At 53.2% G+C, this 17,268-nt stretch overlaps 1 protein-coding gene across 1 annotated transcript; it reads right to left on the bottom strand.

Moving 5' to 3' along the window:
* Positions 1–304: 304 nt before the first annotated feature.
* FGF6 (fibroblast growth factor 6) lies at positions 305–16,673 on the bottom strand. The gene is made up of 3 exons (XM_020869809.2): positions 16,328–16,673; positions 15,284–15,387; positions 305–4,728 (listed from the first exon to the last, which is right to left on the bottom strand). Exons 1-3 carry the CDS (start codon positions 16,671–16,673, stop codon positions 4,552–4,554), a joined length of 627 nt encoding a protein of 208 aa, XP_020725468.1. The 3' UTR covers positions 305–4,551.
* Between the last annotated feature and the right edge of the window lie 595 nt (positions 16,674–17,268).

Genomic DNA, 17,268 nt, shown 5'->3' with positions numbered 1-17,268 from the left:
TCTTCCTGGCCCAGGGATCGAACCTGGGTCTCCTGAATTGCAGGCGGATTCTTTACCACTGAGCCACCAGGGAAGCTCTCTGCTCCACCAGGGCCAACGGTATTGTCCTTCTCCCTCCTTCGCTGTATTTCCCTTTCTGTAAAATGCAGAATGGATGAAGCAACCCATGTGATTGCTTCTGGCCTTAAAAATTTCACAGCACCATGCACTCCTGCTTTTTCCAATTTGCCTCCCTCCTTGAGAGGAGAAAAAGAATCCAGAGAAGAATCAACCACAGCCCAGAGATTTGTTGTCGGTTTTAATAGGAGGGGTGGAGTCAAACAGTTTAGAGGAACGTATAAAAAGACCTTTTCCTTTTTGCTGGAACACGATATGGTTTGTGCATAGCACATACATATTAAAAAAAAAATAGAAGCATCACATTTTACAAGCACATGACTGAACAAATTCTGCATTTTCCTACCTGCTAAACCCAGGCTCTGCCCTGGGATGTAGCCTGAGGTACTGATTGATTTATATTAATAGGAAGGAGAACCCACGTGAGGACCCAGCAGTGTGGGTGCTGGGATCTGCCATTCAGTGGGGCATCCACACACGGGTCTGTGTGAGCTGTCTGCAGGGTGGACCAGATTCAGGAGGCTGTGGGCACAGTCACTCCTGCCTCCTGTCCAGGGAAGAGCATGCACCAGTTCTGGGGCAAGCACCGATTTCAGTATTTCCATCTATTCTTCTGGCCCTGACCCTAACTTTCCTACCGTTGGAGTTTTCCTGGGAGGTAGCACAATGAATGGTTGGGTTCTTGCTGAAAGGAGAGGGTAGAAATACTAGCGACCCACTTCGCAGGTACGGGAGGGGTAGGTGGCAGAGAACACCTCCTTGGTGGTGATGGACCCAGAGTTCTGGGGGGAAAGCACTGGGACAGAAAGAGGTAGGAGCGATCTAGCTTGTGTCCACATGAAAAGGGGCCAAAAGGAAAGGGAGGGCAGAGAGCTCGTCCCAGAGGCCAGTGACGGTGTTTGGTTTGTACCAGCAGCTGTGGCCCGGCGTGGGCAAAGGCGATGGACGTCCAACTCTGGGGGGAAGGAGACTGACAGCTCCCGACCTCGTGCATTTCCTCCCTCCCCCAGGGCTCTCTTAGGAGGAGGAAGGGTCCAGGACGAGATCCTGGATGATGAGGAAGAGATCCAGGATGAGAGAGGGGCGGAGCCAGCCTGGGCCAGAGCGTCGCACCTGCTTCCGGATAGGATGGACCTGGGAGAGAAGTCCGGGCCTGGGGAGAAAGCGATGTGTCTGAAGGAGAGAAGTTCGTCACCGGGAGCAGAGGACAGGAGAACCTCCCCTCTTTCTTAAGCCCCAGAACAGCCCTGGCCAGGGGCCTGGGGTGTGCATTGGAGGCGTGGTGGGACGTGGGGGCGGAGGGGAGGGTATAGAGGAGAACAATGATGGAGGGTCCATCCCAAAGTTGTACGCTGCTTTTCCATTGGGAAGTGGGGAGGGAGGGGTCAGGAGCCTGGGAGTGACCTACAGTAACAAGCAGGGCGTTTTCTGGTTTCCTCTGCGGTCTACCCATGGCTGCCCGAGGAGAGGGTAGATTCTTCACGGGCCTGGACCCCCTTCTTTGTCCTGAGCTCAGTCATCCCAGCTGAGAAGCCACCTTCAGGGGGTGCACCTTGCTGCTCTCATCTGCATCATTTGTTCTTGAAGGGGTAATAAGGCAGTCTCTGGGCTCCTGGGGCCCCGCCTTTGTCTGGAGCTCCTGGAGATGTTTTGGGATGGAACAGAGACCATTTAGCTACAAAAACTGCATGAACTGGGGTCACAGCTCAGGATCTGGGGGAGGGAGGACCCAAGACATTCTTAGTGCATGCCTGGCGGGAAGGTGGGGCTCACCCCTGTTCCCCTGCTTCTGCCACCTCCTTGCAGACTTTTGGATCCAATGGGGCTGACAGCTGAGCACGGGCCTCAGTTGGGGATGAGCAAGGAGAGAACTCGGCACATCTGTGCAGACCTCACTCTGTTCCCGCCCCGATCCCGTGTCTGAGGATGGGGTTTGACTTTTCCCTAAGCCTCAGTTGCTCACAGGTCAGAGGGAAAGCCCTAGGAGAATTCCTCTGGATGGGAAAGATGTTGAAGAGTCAGTGATTCAGCCGTACATCAGCGGTGATCTTCAAAGCACTGAAACACTAGTACACATTGGGCCCCAGTACCAGTGAGAACAGATGCCCAGCTGCCTATAGGGATGTCAGAAAATGTGTTACGCTGGAGCAATGGGCATCAAGCCTGCCCGGTCCCGGGCATTTCAGAGCTTCTCATCCTCCCTCCCAGCATCAGAGATCGGAGTGGACATTTGGGGAAACTCCTGGTCAGGATTTGGGCACTTTTATAAGCCTCTAGGGGACTGCCGGAAAGATCTAACCATCTGAGGCCTCATGACTCTCCTTAGAAGAGCCTTCTCCTGTCAAGAGAGCTCAGCACCTGGGGGAGAAGGGAACCAATATTTTGAGACCAGTGACTTCCTTCTCTTCTCCAGATCACGGTCCATCCATCCCCACCCAGACCCCTACACGCCCACTGCATCCTATTAGAAGCTGACCCACAGCTCAGGTTCTGAGTGCATTGGTTTTCGACGTACCCTGTTAAACAGACCAGTTGCTCAGGACAAGACCTCCTGAAGAACAATCTGTTTTGTCCCCTGCCTCCAAGCAGACCTACACTTGAAATATTCCAAACAGTCAAGATGGACCGATGTTTTCCCTTTCTGCTTGACCAAGACCCCAGCTCCATCCAGGTTCCACTCAAGACTTGGCTGCACCCTCTCTCATCCTGAGCTGTCTGTTGCATCTTCGCCCACTTGAATCTCACTGTCTGTTGCATCTTCGCCCACTTTGGTGCAGCCTCTTGTCCCTCCTCCAGCACCTGTCTGCCCTGATATGTGCCGGGCAGAGGAGGTGACCAGCAGGGTGTCTCTCCCTTGAATCGCGAGCCCCTGCCTTCAGCTCATCCTGGCTCTATCTATAGCTGGACGCATCTGCAAATAGAGAGCTGTGTCAAAGGCGAGGATATTTGCAGCAGAGAAAGGACTGGTCTTGCTGGCCGGGGCCTCTGAGCGTCCCAGAGGGTGTCAGCTCATTTTGTAACCCGCCTGTCCACGTCCACCGAAAATATGTGCGCTCCGACACGGGTCTCTCTGGTTTCAGATTTAGGAACGTCCCAACGGCTCAGGCATCCGAAGGCTCCAGGCAGACAACATTTATAGTTGCTTGGGGCACCTCTGCTTTAAATACTCTCAAAGGCCGGGAGGCAAGAAGGCATTGTGGCAGCAAGGAGCCGCTTCAGCTTGGGCTGCTCCATTTCCCCGGATTATCACTCTCCTCCTACTATAGGGGATCAGGGGGGCAAACTCTGGACGTCACGGTGCCCAATTCTGCTGCATCCAGGCACCAGTGTGTGTGCGGGGGAGGCCGGCCGAGAAGGAAGTGAGAGTGTCAGATGAGAACTTGGGTGAGTTTCCTGGATGTTATTGGAGAGGAATTAGCATCTGAAGTCCGAAACCTCTCTACTTCCTTCGTGACCTATTTTGTACCCCTAGATGCTCGCCAAAGAGGTTGCCATTATTAGGATCCTTGTCATCTGAGGTTAAAATAAGACCCGGTTCAATGTGAGGAAAAGTTACGGGCAGGCAGCCTGGCCCCAGCTTGTTCTTGGAGCCGCGCGCAGCACTTGAGTCCTCTGGGCAGAAAGGCTCTCTCTAGGACGCCCCGTCCATTCCGCTGCTTCTAGCCAGTTTTCTCCCAGTTGCCTCACACGCTGCTCCGACCCTCTCCTCCAAAAAAAAGGGGACATTGTCTCCCCCAGCTTCATTGACAATGTGTCCCAGGGTTCCCAGAGCCCTCACACCCGGGATGCCTCGAGTGCTCGCTCACTCTTTCTGGTCTGCAGCTAAATCTCACGCCCTGTCACCCTGCCTCTCTGCACTTTAGAGGACAGCTGCTCCCTGCCCCTGCCCCCGCCCCGGGGCAACCCACACGGTCAGCAGCCTCTGAGAGGGAAGGTGATTGGAAAGAGGCAGAACGGGAGCACGCATTGATCCTGCTGGGCTGACAGGTGACATTCTTGCAGGCAGATTCCAGTGATGCCTGGAGGAAAAAGCCTGTTCAGAGATGCCCAGCATCGGCTCTGATGATATAGACTGAGATGTCTGTACGTACAGACTGAGATGTCTGGACATACATCAGTACACACACTTCCTCCCCTCCTTTTCCAGCGCCCAGGGTCCTCTTCCATGAGTGTCTCTGGACTTTCTCTCCTCAGTCGAGGTCAGAGCGTGGGATCGATCCATTGCCATTCTAGGAGCCCGTCTGCAACCCCTCCCTCGGGTGGGTCACACGCCATGGGGTCCGGTGGCTCTGGGTACCAGCTCAGATCTCCCCCTCTCCCAAGCAGAGAAGGAGCTCGACTCAGGAGACATAGGGGGAGGGGGCACTGTCCACTTGTGCAAAATTCCAACAGAAAAGACATTGCTTTCCACCTGTGAGCCTTCCTCCAGGGTCCTCATATCCTAGGGAGGAAGTGCGTGACAGTCATGGTGGGGGACACCTTGCTTCCCCGCTTCACCCGTCCGTATTTGCTCAGTGCGATGTAGGCGCCTCGGTACAGGTCCGACTCGTAGGCGTTGTAGTTGTTGGGCAGGAGGGTCTCTCTGAACTTACACTCTTCTTGGAAGCTGGGCTGTGGAGGAAACGGACAAACGGCAGAGCATCAGTGATGAATGAAGCCCAGCAGACATTGGGCCCCTTGCCTCCCCGAATCGGATGACCGCTGGGAGCTCTGAGCCATCCTGGGTGAGCGGAAGCCTGGAAGCTGAAAACAGGGGGGCCTTCGGAGCTCTCGTGGGCCCCTCTTCACCTTCCCCCACTTCATGATGAGAAAACTCAGGCCCAGGGATGTGGGTGGACAGCCTGTGTCACGTGGAGAGCAAGGGTGCTCCGGACTGCCAGTCGTGGGCACTTAGTCTGTTAAACGCCTGGATGATAATTTATTACGTTCAGAGACAGCACCAGGAAGGGATAGAAGCTGTCTTCTCGAGTCCCCTGGGAGAGGACCTAGTGGAGCAGGACTGAGAACTGGGGTTTGATCAGTGGCTTCACTTCTGTGACCTTGGGGCAGCCGTCTCCCCTCCAGACCTGTATCCCTTCTCTGCACGCCACGTGCTGGGTGACCATGAGGAGGGGCAGGTGAGCGGAGGTTGAGACGGTCGACTTTCTAAGGCCTTCCCAGCACACCTGTGTCTGGTTATTATAGTAATTCTCTCTCCAGTTGGATCCCTCATCCCATCTTTCCCAGGTTAAGGCCCGAGTGTGCTGCCCCTTAAAAGGCCCATCCTTGGCTTTGATTTTGAGGCCAGAGGTGCCTGGTGTCACCTATGTGTGTGTGTTCAGTCATGTCCGACTCAGCGAACCCATGGACTGTAGCCCACCAGGTTCCTCTGTCCATGGGATTCTGCAGGCAAGAATACAGGAGTGGGTTTCCGTTTCCTCCTCCAGGGGATCTTCCTGGCCCGGGGATTGAACCTGTGTCTTATTATGTCTCCCGCATTGGCAGGTGGGTTCTTTGCCACTGAGTCACCTGGGAAGCCCTGGTGCCCCCTCGGAATCCACTGTTCTCCAGAGAAAGGCAGGAATGAGATGGTGATGAGCAGAGACTTTATGGGGAACAGAACCTGGTTCCCTCTGTGACCTGTGGTGCCATGGAGTCTGGGGCTGGTGATGAAAGGCCCCCTCTGGAGCGAGTCGTGTGAGGACCACCTGTTCAGAAACTGAGGGCCAGGCTTCCTGCCACACGTCGACAAGTTCAGCCCCAATAAATCACCCAAGTCCTCCTTTATTCCTAGAAGAGATGGCCCTCCATTCAGAGCCACCCATGTCACTGCCCCCAGCTGGGGAGATTTCTGGGCTTCGGGTGGAGGTCACTCCCTTGAGGGGCCAGAAAGCCTGGGATCTGGTCTTTAGAGAAATGCAGAATGAAACAGAGGCAGAGCTGAGCATAATACCTGACTCCTTCCTGCCGACTGAGGCCATCGGCTATAAAAAACCCACTCAATGGCTGAGCGGCTGTGCCAGGGGTGTCGTCTGACCTTCTCAAGAGGAATCGTACTACGAGCGCCTGGCCTCACCCTGCCGGCGTAGGGTGAACGAGAGCCTCTTTCTCTGATGAAGAAGGGTGATGAGCTGGCTCCTCGGGGCTCCAAGTGGACCAGTTTGAGAGCATTGAAAACAATGCACCATCCCAGGGGACTCCCAGGTCCCTGAGACAAGGACTGTGTCCTTTTGCGCAGGTGACACTGGATGAATGGTGCTCTAAGAGAGGCTCACGGATGCCCACAAAGGGATAGCTCTTGGATGCAGCGAGAGCCAGTGAGGGACAATGGGCATCATCTAGGTAATACACTGGGTACCACTCACCCATCCCCTTGCCACCCCCTCACTGAATGAAGGCCTCCCCTCTTTCCCTCTCACACCCCTAGGTTACTGTTGACAAGGCACCTTCCCGTGATATTCATTTCCTCGCGATGACCCTGCAAGTCTGCACCAGCCATGTCAACTGGCTTCTGAATATCGCACCAGGGAGTTCTGTTTTTCACAAGTTTTTATCTTTCTTGCTATGGGTATGCAAAAATATTTACAGAATGAAGAAAGGAATGTCCCAAAGTAGGAAAAAGAAGCTAATCAAAGTAGGCGAAGCGTATATGATGATTCACCTCTTATTTACCTATGTGAACTTGGCAATTAGTTCACCTCCTAAATCACAGCTTCCTCATCTGTAAAATGGGAGCTGTGAGGATAATTGTGTCATAGAATTGGAGGGAGCATTCACTGAAATAATGCATGGAGAGACCTTGGTATAATACTTGGCACACAGCAGAGTAAAAAATAATTGGTATTGCCACAATGATTCTCCTCTGATTCATAGATTAGTTGAAAGTAAAAGCACTAAAAGCTTTGTCTTACCTGGGATCATCATTCCCATAAAACTTGCTGTGGGGGCTTCTCTGGTGGTCTAGTGGCTAAGAATCTACCTGCTAATGTAAGGGACATAGGTTTTCCAGACATCCCTGGTCTGGAGAGATTCCATGTACCTTGGAGCAACTGAGCCTGGGCGCCACAACTATAAGCCTGTGTTCTAGAGTCTGGGAGTGGCAGCAACCGAAGCCTGCGCACCCTAGAGCCCGTGCTCCCAAACAAGAGAAGCCCCTGCAATGAGAAGCCCTAGAACCACAACGAAGAGCAGACCCCGCTCTCCACATCTAGAGACATGTCCCTGCAGCAACCAAGACCCAGAGCGCCCAAAAATAAAGGTTAAAAAAGTTGCGGTGGGTTGTAGGACAGCTTAGCTTCTAAGCCCTGCATTTACTGCCTGAGTGGTGGTAGAGGGTGAGCCTGGGGGAGGCGGGCACAGAGCTGACCCGGCTCTGGCCCTGCACTCCTGGGGCCTTTCGGGACATGGGGGTTTGGGGTAACCACAACACCTAAGGTGTCCATGGGCAAAGCTCCAGGGAAAAGTGAATTCGGGATCAATGGTCAAAGTTAAGCAGAAATAATGCTGCATGAATTAACAGACTGGTGCAGCTCAACAAACAGAATACGATCCAGAAGTAAATCCAAATATGAACATAACACAAATATAAAATAAAAGTGGCAATTCCAATCACTGGAGAAAACATGGTGTTGGAAGAACTGGATACTATATAATAGTAATAATGGAATAATAATAAAAGTTGATGTATGATTTTATTCCTAACTCTAAAATAAATTCCAAAGAACAAATATTTAAATGCTAAAAAGAGAAATTTAAGGAGAGTTCCCTGGTGGCCTAGTGGTGCTTTCACTGCCAAGGCCCAGGTTCAATCCCCAGTCTGGAAACTGAGGTACCACAAGCCATGCAGGCAGGACCAAAAACAAAAGAAAAAAAGAGAGAAGAGAATCTTAAAAAAAAAAAAAAGTCAGAAAGCTCTTTCTAAGCAGGACACAAAAAACTAGAGGCCATTATAAAACCCAAGAGGAATAAATTAGACTTCTGCCTGGAAAAAAAATCACCTTAAAGAAAATAAGGATGTAAATAGCAAACTGAACAAAAAATATTTACAATGCATTATACTTTATAATATAGTTTGCAATAGATTGAATTTTGTTACTATATTCAGAACCATGAACAGACTGAAAAATGAATATTTATAGACGACAGTTCACAGAAAAGGAAATACAAGTGGCATTTAAACATAAGAAAATATGCCTAACAGGAAAAAAAGTGAAAGTGTTAGTGGCTCAGTCTTGTCCAACTCTTTGTGACCCTGTGGACTGTAATCCGCCAGGCTCCTCTGTCCATGGAAATCTCCAGGCCAGAATACTGGAGTGGGTAGCCATTCCCTTCCCCAGGGGATCTTCCCAGCCTGGGAACCTGGGTCTCCCGCATTGCAGGCAGATTCTTTACCATCTGAGCCACCAGGGAAGCCCCAAAGGAAACAGAAACCGCAAGTGTGTGATCACGTTTTTAATTGTCGGGTTGCACACAGAACTGTGTTGGATCAGAGACTTTCATTGGTGAGCGCGTGGGGACTAGGAGTTCCCAGTGGAAGTGTTGGTGTGTGTATTGTTATAACTTCTGTCAAGAGAAGATTTACAGCATTTATCAGAATAAAATAATAACTACAGTTTCGATGAGCATTTCCACTTCTAGGAATTTATCTTATAGGCTCATTCCCACTTGTGTCTAAAAGTCACGCACGCACTGCGGTATCATTTATAACAGTGAGAGACTGAAAACAACCTCAGGGTCTATCAGACGGGCGGTGCTGAGCTCAGGGATGGGACAGCCACACAGAGAACGCTCTCAGTCATAAAAAAACCAGAACCCCTCTGTGCACTGCTTTGAGATGGCCCCTAAGGCATACTGTTCAGTGAAGAAGCAAGATTCAAACAGTGTGGGTCGTTCGCTCCTGTTTGTGTGATTTTTAAATATGATGCCAACATAAGCACACACATAGGGATGCTGGTTCTTCCTAGGATGGTTGGCACACGAGGCCTAGTGACAGTGATGTCCTGGGGAGAGTCTGGGTCTTTGAGACAACAGTGAAAGGGAGGAACTTCCCTGGTGGTCCAGTGGTTAGGACTCTGAGCTCCCAATGCAGGGGGCATGGGTTCGATCCCTGGTCAGGGAATTAAGATCCTGTATGCTGCATGGCATGGCCAAAAAACCGCCCCCCAAAAACAAAAAACAGTGAGAGTGAGACTTCATTTCCATGATGTATTCTTCTGCACCTTCCTCCCCTTAAACCATGTTCATGTATTGATATTACCTCGTCGTATTAGTGTATTAGTGAAAATGGGGAGGGAATTGAGGATGGAAGATGGTCCAGAAAATGGACTGAGAGAAGCTTTGTATCAGAGACTGGTCTGTGCTCTCCCTCTAGTCTTGTCCAGCCCCCTGTTCACCCACCAATCGGTTGTAACTTTTTATGACCCTGGAGAGCATCCCGCCCGCCAGTTTCCAGGAGAATTCATTTCTGATCTAAACTGTGGTCAAGGGAGAGGTTTCATGAGAGGTTTGCAAACTCTGATTCCCTTGTGGCTCAGACGGTAAAGCCTTTACCCGCAATGAGGGAGACCTGGGTTCGATCTCTGTATCGGGAAGCTCCCCTGGAGAAGGAAATGGCAGCCCACCCAGTACCCTTGCCTAGAAAATTCCATGGATGGAGGAGCCTACTGGGCTACAGTCCATGGGGTCGCAAAGAGTCGGACACGACTGAGCAACTTCACTTTCTTTGCAAATTCTAGAGAGGGAATCAGATCTTGGGGCAGAGGTCTCGGGGGACAGGACAGGAAGAGAGAGGAATTGAGCCAGATTGGAGCCAGAAATTCAGAGCATTTGCCCTGATCCAATAGAAGAATCTAGCTTTTGCTAAGGTCTAGATCTTCTAAAACATATTTGTCTAAATGTGCATGATGGTGGTGTTATACATTGTGCTTTGGTCTCTGCTCGTCAGATATTGATTATTCAACTTCCACCCCCAACTTTCCAGAAAATTTCCGACCTCTGTTTCTCTCCTCCAGCCCACCTTATGTCCCTAGCCTTCCCCAGGTTGTGTTAGTTGCTCAGTTATGTCCGACTCTTTGCGACCCCATGGACTGTAGCCCTCCAGGCTCCTCTGTCCGTGGGATTCTCCAGGCAAGAATACTGGAGTGGGTTGCCATTCCCTTCTCCAGGGCAGCTTCCTGACCCAGGGATCGAACCCAGGTTTCCCACATTGCAGGCAGATTCTTTACTCTCTGAAGTCTTCCCCAGAATTCTGTGCAAATCCAAAGTGAGAAGAGACATGGATGAAGTTGCTTTGAAAGCTTCTCTGCCTCTCCCTGGCCCCTTCTTCTCTGAGCCCCTCTCTGCTCCATCCCTGGTGTTCAGGTGGCCACGTGGCCGAGGGCAGGAGGCTGAGACCGTGGCCCTGAACCCTTCCCTCCAGCCCAATGCTCCATGGCCCCACGGATGCTCAGGCTGGCATCGGGACCAACCCCTCGCTCCATCTCACCGTCTGTGTCCCTGAGCCGAGTCTCATGGCTCAGGAATGTTGGCTCCTCAGCTCTGGTGAGAAAAGCCAAGCGAACGCCGTGTTAAGAAAAGCAGCTACCGTATATTATTACTTGAACAAATGAAAATAATTCCCCCGGATCACATTGCTGGGGCCTGCCAGGCCCCAAGCCCCAGCGTGACAATGCCTTAAATTCCACGTAGGTCTAATCAGACTTCTGAGGACCTGAGCTCTAAAGCATTTAGCTCTGGCAGTGGAGAGGGGCGTTTTGCAGGGGCGGGTGGGACACACAGGGGACATACAGGGTCTTGGCGTGAGTTACCTCTGGCGGAAATGCCCCTCAGAGTCTGAGGTGGACCAGACAGCCATCCCAGACTCTGGTCTTTGTTCAGTAGGCCACCGGACTGATGGAAGTGTCTCCATGTCTTTAAAGTTCTTTCTTCTAGGGCTGCCGGGGGTCATTTGCCCCCTTTCCTCCTGGTTGTCTATGGGCATGGGAGTTGGGGAGGGGGTTGCATAGATAAGGAGGTGGAGGTGAGAAAAAACCCAGAGAACTCTTTGTCCCAAGACCCTCTCCTCCTGGAGCCCAGCTGCTGCTTTCTCGGTCCCTAGCTGAAATGGAGAAACAGCACCTCCTGGCTCTGAAGACGCCTGTCCTTTCTAATCCCCGTCCCTAACACACAATTGCATCGGCAACTGAGAAGCGTTTGAAGATGCCTCCACCGGGGCTGTCGTGCTTCTAACTCCTCATTCCGGCATTGCCCTGGTAGCAGGCAGGCTGCAGACAAAGCCATTTGGGAGACTGTCTGCAGGGCTCCCCAGGCCCCTGGCTGCAGCACAAGCTGCCCCCAGCTCTGGGGTCCCATCTCTGACCCTTCCACCTACTGTTAGCACCAGCGACTCTTCGCCCCATACGCTCAGACTCCATCTCCCGCTAGCCGTGAGAAGCAGCCAAGGGCAAGAGAAAGACCTGATCCTCCCCTCCCTGCAGGTTAAGGCCCCAGGTAATAACTGACGGCCTCTGTGGATGAAACAAATGCTGTGCTTCCCCCGTTGTCATGATGCCATTGATGAAAAGGATGGAGACACAGTTATACTGAGTAAAACCAAAGTCACTGAGAAGCATAACTGAATTCCTAGTAGATTTTCGTCACTATGTACTTTTCTCAGCTAAAGGATTCTAACAGTACCATGTCAGGTGGAGATCTTTGATTTGTTTTTTTCTTTTTTAATTTTAAAAAGATCAAGGCTATGGGAACTCACTGATTCCTGCCTCCGTCCCCATCAGAGGGAGCAGAGGTCTGGGCTCAGAGATGGTTTGTGACTTTGTAGGAAGTAAGATAGTGACTGGAGGCTAGGAGTGGAAACCTGGGCATCAGTCTACATACCTCGTGTGTTTCTGTTTCAGGCCTAGGGCATCACCCGTGGAGGCAGGTCTGCACACAAACCTGATTCACCTGAGGCCTCAGAGACCCAGGGTCCCATCTTCAAAATGGGGATGACAATCAGACATGCCTCCTAGCTGTGCTGGGGGTACTGCCCAGAAAGCATCCCCAGGGCACCTGGCGAACAGTAGGTGCTCAATATGGGGGAGCTGTTTATATTGTCTAAACACTGCCACAGGCTCTGCACCCCTCCTTCCAAGGGAGGAAGCCTGTGGGAGCCCACTCTCTAGGTGGGTTTTATTGATGCTTATTTTCTTACCATGGATTTCCCTGTAAAGAATCTGCCTGCAATGCAGGAGATGTGGGTTCAATCCTCGGGTTGGGAAGATCCCCTGGAGAAGGGAATGGCAACCCATCCCAGTATTCTTGCCTGGAGAATCCCATGGACAGAGGAGCCTGGTGGGCTACAGTCCATGGGGTCGCAAAGGAGTCTGACATGACCTAGCGACTAACACTGTTACTCACTTTCCTACCTTGCCCCCTGCCCCTCCCTCTGTCTGTGCCCCCAGCAGGGGTCCCCAGCCCCCGGAAGAAACCCCACTCAGGGAGCACAGTAGCAGCTGAGCATGCAGGGAAGGGAGACAGCTCCAGGAGCTTAAAGGGAAATGGTGTGAATGAAATCGCCATCCATCAGGAGTCTTCCTGGCTCCGGGATCAGCGGCAGTAGTTTATTCAGACTGTGATAACGGCCCCTGGGGGGCACTGCAGGCTGGGGAGAGGGGGTTCAGGAGCATCTGGTGGTGGGCTTGGGACTCCGGGGAGGACGATCTCCCCTCCAAGAAGGTGCCCTTGGGCAGATACCCCTGGGAGGTATATGAGGGGAGGAGGTGGAGGTGTAGATGGTGGGCAGGGCTCCTCCCAGGGAAGGCCCCCCTTTTCCGGGACTCTGGCGCTGCAGTGAGTCCTGTGGACCCTCTTTGAAGTCATCTGCTGAGGAGTGAGGGGTCAGGGGTGTCTGGAACATCAGGGGTCAGCCTACGCTTCAGAGTCTCCCCCTTCTTGTGGTCCCGGAATGCTCTGTCCACTCCCAGCGGTCCTGCTGGTCCCGGCCTTCCTGGCTTCTCCTATGGGGACCCCAGGTTTCAGGTGGGACGTGGACACACTGATCCTCTGTTTGTGCCCTTCCCCCACCTCACAAATTTCTTTCAGGATAAGGAGAAAGAAATACTAAGTATCTTGTTAATGAAGGTGGCAGAGATAAGGGTTGATGTAATCTGTACTTCCTTTGAAAAGATTCACTTTGCAGAGAAGCTCAGAGCCAACGGCCCCCATTCCTGGCCCAGCAACCAGTGGGATCCAGGCAACACGCAGGTGGCTGGGAAGGGGCTGTCGGGGACCATCCGCTATACCGGGCGGGGCACTAGCTCCATCGAAGCCCTGCTGGCTCCGGGGGCCTCCTGCTCTCTCCATCACACAAGCAGAGAGCAGTGAAAAGGACATCTGAGGATCCCCGTTGCAGACCAGTTTCATCTCCCGGCAGCCCTCAGCACTGGTGTGACCCTCGGCCAGCGTGGATTCCCTGCCCTGCAAAGCCCATGTAGCCTGGTGGCCCCTAAACCTGCTTGCACCTCAAAAATACCTGGGAAACTTGAAGAATAAAAACAAACATATGCAGGCTCCCCGAAGCAGCCCTAATGACTGAGCATCTCTAAGGAGGGTCTCCAGAAATCTGGCCTGTGACAAGTTCCCAAGGTGGTGTGAATGCAGGGGGTCCTCCCATGAGACTCATCTCTAGGAAGGAGGAGGGCAGAGCCTGTGGCAGTGTTGAGACAACATAAATGACTCCCCTGTATTGAGCACCTACTATTTGTCAGGAGCCCTGGGGATGCTCTCTAAGCACTATTCCCCAGCAGCCCCGAGAGATGCATCTGATCTTCATCCTCAACTTGCAGGTGGGACCCCAGGTCTGTGTGCAGACCTGCCTCTGGGCTCTGCAGGTGATGCCAGTAGGCCCCCAGCAGTAGCGCCTCCTCTCGTGGTATAGACTAGGATGTGGTTCCAGCTCTGACTACATGCCCTCCAGCCCCTTGTCCTCAGAGGCTCACTGATTCTGATGCATGCCTTGTCTCCACACAAACCAACCCAGACAGAGAGGTGTTAGCGCTGCAGATCACAGGCCAAGACTACCTGGGCTCCCCCTTTGGGTATTTCACAGCCCTGCTGTGTTGGGACAGCCTCTCTGGATGCTGGCCCCGGGTCCCAGAGCCTCTGCGTTCACTTCCTGCTCCCATCTGTCCCCATGCAGGGGTAGAACGGCCCTCCACACCCTCCCCAGAAATAGTCACTCTGCTATTCCTCGACCGTGGCTCACAGATCTTCCTTTTTAGCCTTCTTATTTCGGTCTGAGAACTCCCAGTGTCTCTGCCTTCATAGGAATGCTTTCCCCATCCACGTTTTGGAATATGCCAAAATTATGGGCTGGGAGCCCCAGGAAGGAAGGGGTCAGAGAGAGCAGAGATGTGGGGAATCGTGGAAGTTGGGGAGGTTAACCCAAGTGCTAGCATTGCCCCCACCAGTGGTGATGGGTGATGGGAGAAGGCAGAGGTGGGGTCTGGTGCCAGCCAAGGGGGTACAATGGGGGGCATGGTTCTCTGGCACCTGGGATCAGAGGTCAGAGGGCTTAAAACCTTAAAGTGAGATGTCCACACACGGATAAGGGTGAGGAAAAGAGCTTCATTTCTTCTCCCCGAGCTGTGCTCGTGGCTGGAGGGTGGCTCCTGGGAGAAGCATGTCTAGGCTGAAACACGGGCCTGCTTCTCTGGGCCTCTCTGGCTCAGGGCCTGACCGTAAGCTTGGAGAGCAGCTTTATGCAGAGCTCCGGCTTCCCTTGGACCCTATGACTCTCTGAGCTATGGCTCCTTTCTTGCTACAAGGCTCCGACGGGTGGGATCAGGAGAAACATGATCCAGCCCAGAGCTGCAAGCACCTCACTTGCACCGGCTCCTCCCACAGCCCCCTCCTCATTCTAGATAAATATGCACATCTCTGCTCAAGAGTTTGCACTATTTTCTTCAATTGCACACTCTTCATGCCTCATGCAGGGGCTTCCTGGGTGACCCAGTGGTAAAGAGTTCACCTGCCAATGCAGGAGGCGTGGGTTCGATCCCCAAATTGGGAAGATCCCCTGGAGGAGGAAATGGCAACCCACTCCAGCCTGGAGAATCCCAAGTACGGAGGAGCCTGGCAGACACAACTGAGCGACTGAGCACACAGGCAGGCCTTGTGCAGCCTGAAGTTTCCCCTGGCCTGATGGACTCACCGTGGCGTATAATTTTCCTTTACTGTTCATGGCGACAAAGAGGGCGCTCTTCACCCCAAAGAGGCTCACCACGCCTCGCTCCACCGTGGAAATCTCCAGCAGGCCTGCCAAAGAGATGCGGGCTATGTTACCCCAGGATTGTGCAAAGCAGAGTGGGATGTCAACCTAAAAGTGACCCCCTCCAAGGGCATCTAGGCCCACCCTCCTGCTTCTAGAAAGTCAGGTCTTCATAGCCTCCACCCTGATCTCACTTTAGGAGCTGAGTTGCCAGGCTGGTCCATTCTACTGAACTGTTAACAATCGAGTTTTGCAAGGGGGAAGTTCTGACATTGGAGTTAGAAATCCCAGTGGCCACCTGGGCATCTACTTAAGGGTAGCTTCGAGTCTGGGCTTAATCACATGAGGTCCTTGACATGGATTAAAAAAAGTGAATTCTGATTAGCTTTGTTTAAAATATCTCCTCGCATTTCAACACATCTCAGCCCATCTAATTTTGCAAACACTGCAGCCACACAGAGTCTGACGGCTGCCCTGGATCCTCCAGCCCCATCCCCTCCTGGGGAGAGCCCATCTAGACAGCAACCCACCAACTTGTAAGGCAGGCATGGGGGGTGGGGGCAAGATGAACTAGAAAGAAGGACAAGCTGCAGCTGGAAATTTTGCAAACGACTTGCCTTTCCTCTCAAAGAGGGAAGCGAAATAAAAAGCAGCTCAGGTCTAATCTGGTTTAAGCATCCTTGCCAGTTCTCTCCACCCTCATTTTGTGGCTCCCCCTGGGTGGGGGTTCCCGGTGGTCCTACAAGGCCATGGCTGCGCCTGAAATGCTGAATGAATTAATGTCGCAGGGGCTCCTTGGGCTGATGGGAGAGGATGTTCAGGCCTCTGCCTATGCATCCTGCAGAAGCAAAGTGAGTTGGGGGAGGTGGCTCAGCTAGTGGGCACCCAAGTGGAGAAGCCCCCTCCACCCTTCATCACAGCCAGGCACAAGAGACCTGCTGGGGTCCCAGCCCCCGGCTTCCCCAACTGGCTGCGGCTAGCACTCACTGTAGGGGTTCTCCTCGTGAGTCCCGCTGATCCGGCCGTCGGGGGGCACCTGAAGGTGGAAGCCGATGCCCACGTTGCAGTACAGTCTCCGCTGCCGCTTGATTCCCACCAGGTAGCCGCTCTCCCAGTTCACACCGGCGATCTCTCCGGCCAGCCCAGCCCGAGACCTGGACAGCAGGGTGCCCCAGCCCCTCGAGGCTAGCAGCGTGCCGTTGGCTCGGGTGCCCGCGGGAGAGGGCACCACCATGCCCACTAGGACGCCGAGGAAGACGAGAGCCCGCAGCGTGCCCTGCGGACGTCCTGCTCCCCGGGACATAGTGATGAGCAGCGTCTGTCCCCGGGCCATCCACCTTGCCTCTCAGGCACGTGGTCAGAATTAATGGCCCTAAAAATACCGCCCTTCTTGTTTTTCTCCCCTCGGCATGGCGGCAGGGGCTTATTTTTGGAAGGCAGTTGAAGGCTGCTGACATGAAACCAAAGCCGGCTTTGGGCACTTGGGTCTGGAGCAGAGGGACCCAGGCTGAGCCGCGGCCGGTAGGGACCATGGCTTGGGGACGCTGCCTGGCTGGCCCGCTCGCTCCGACCCGAGTTGATTATATCAGATTGGACCTGTCTTTATAGTTCAGCTGCCTGGCCCTCCCCGCCACCCATCATCACCCTGACGTCAAGTGGCCCAGCTCACTTATCCAGGGCTGTAACATTAACCTGCTCCAGGGCCTGGCTGCCTCCCCAGACCCCCGGCACCCTCCCCACACCCCACAGATTCTGGGAGCTGCTGTCATTCCAACTATGAGGCAGGAATGAAGTGAGCAGGGCGCATCTCTGAGGGAGGGGGAGTTGGCTGGGAGCCCAAGGGAAGAGGGAGGCGAGAGGCCACCCAGGACCCAAATTGGGCAGAAGTCCTTGGCCTGGCAGCACTGGCTTCCTTATTTAGAGGGCAA

This window comes from Odocoileus virginianus, chromosome 23 (genome assembly GCF_023699985.2).
Source record: "Odocoileus virginianus isolate 20LAN1187 ecotype Illinois chromosome 23, Ovbor_1.2, whole genome shotgun sequence".
NCBI classification, from domain to species: Eukaryota; Metazoa; Chordata; class Mammalia; order Artiodactyla; family Cervidae; genus Odocoileus; species Odocoileus virginianus.
This window is presented reverse-complemented; position numbering and strand designations above follow the sequence as displayed.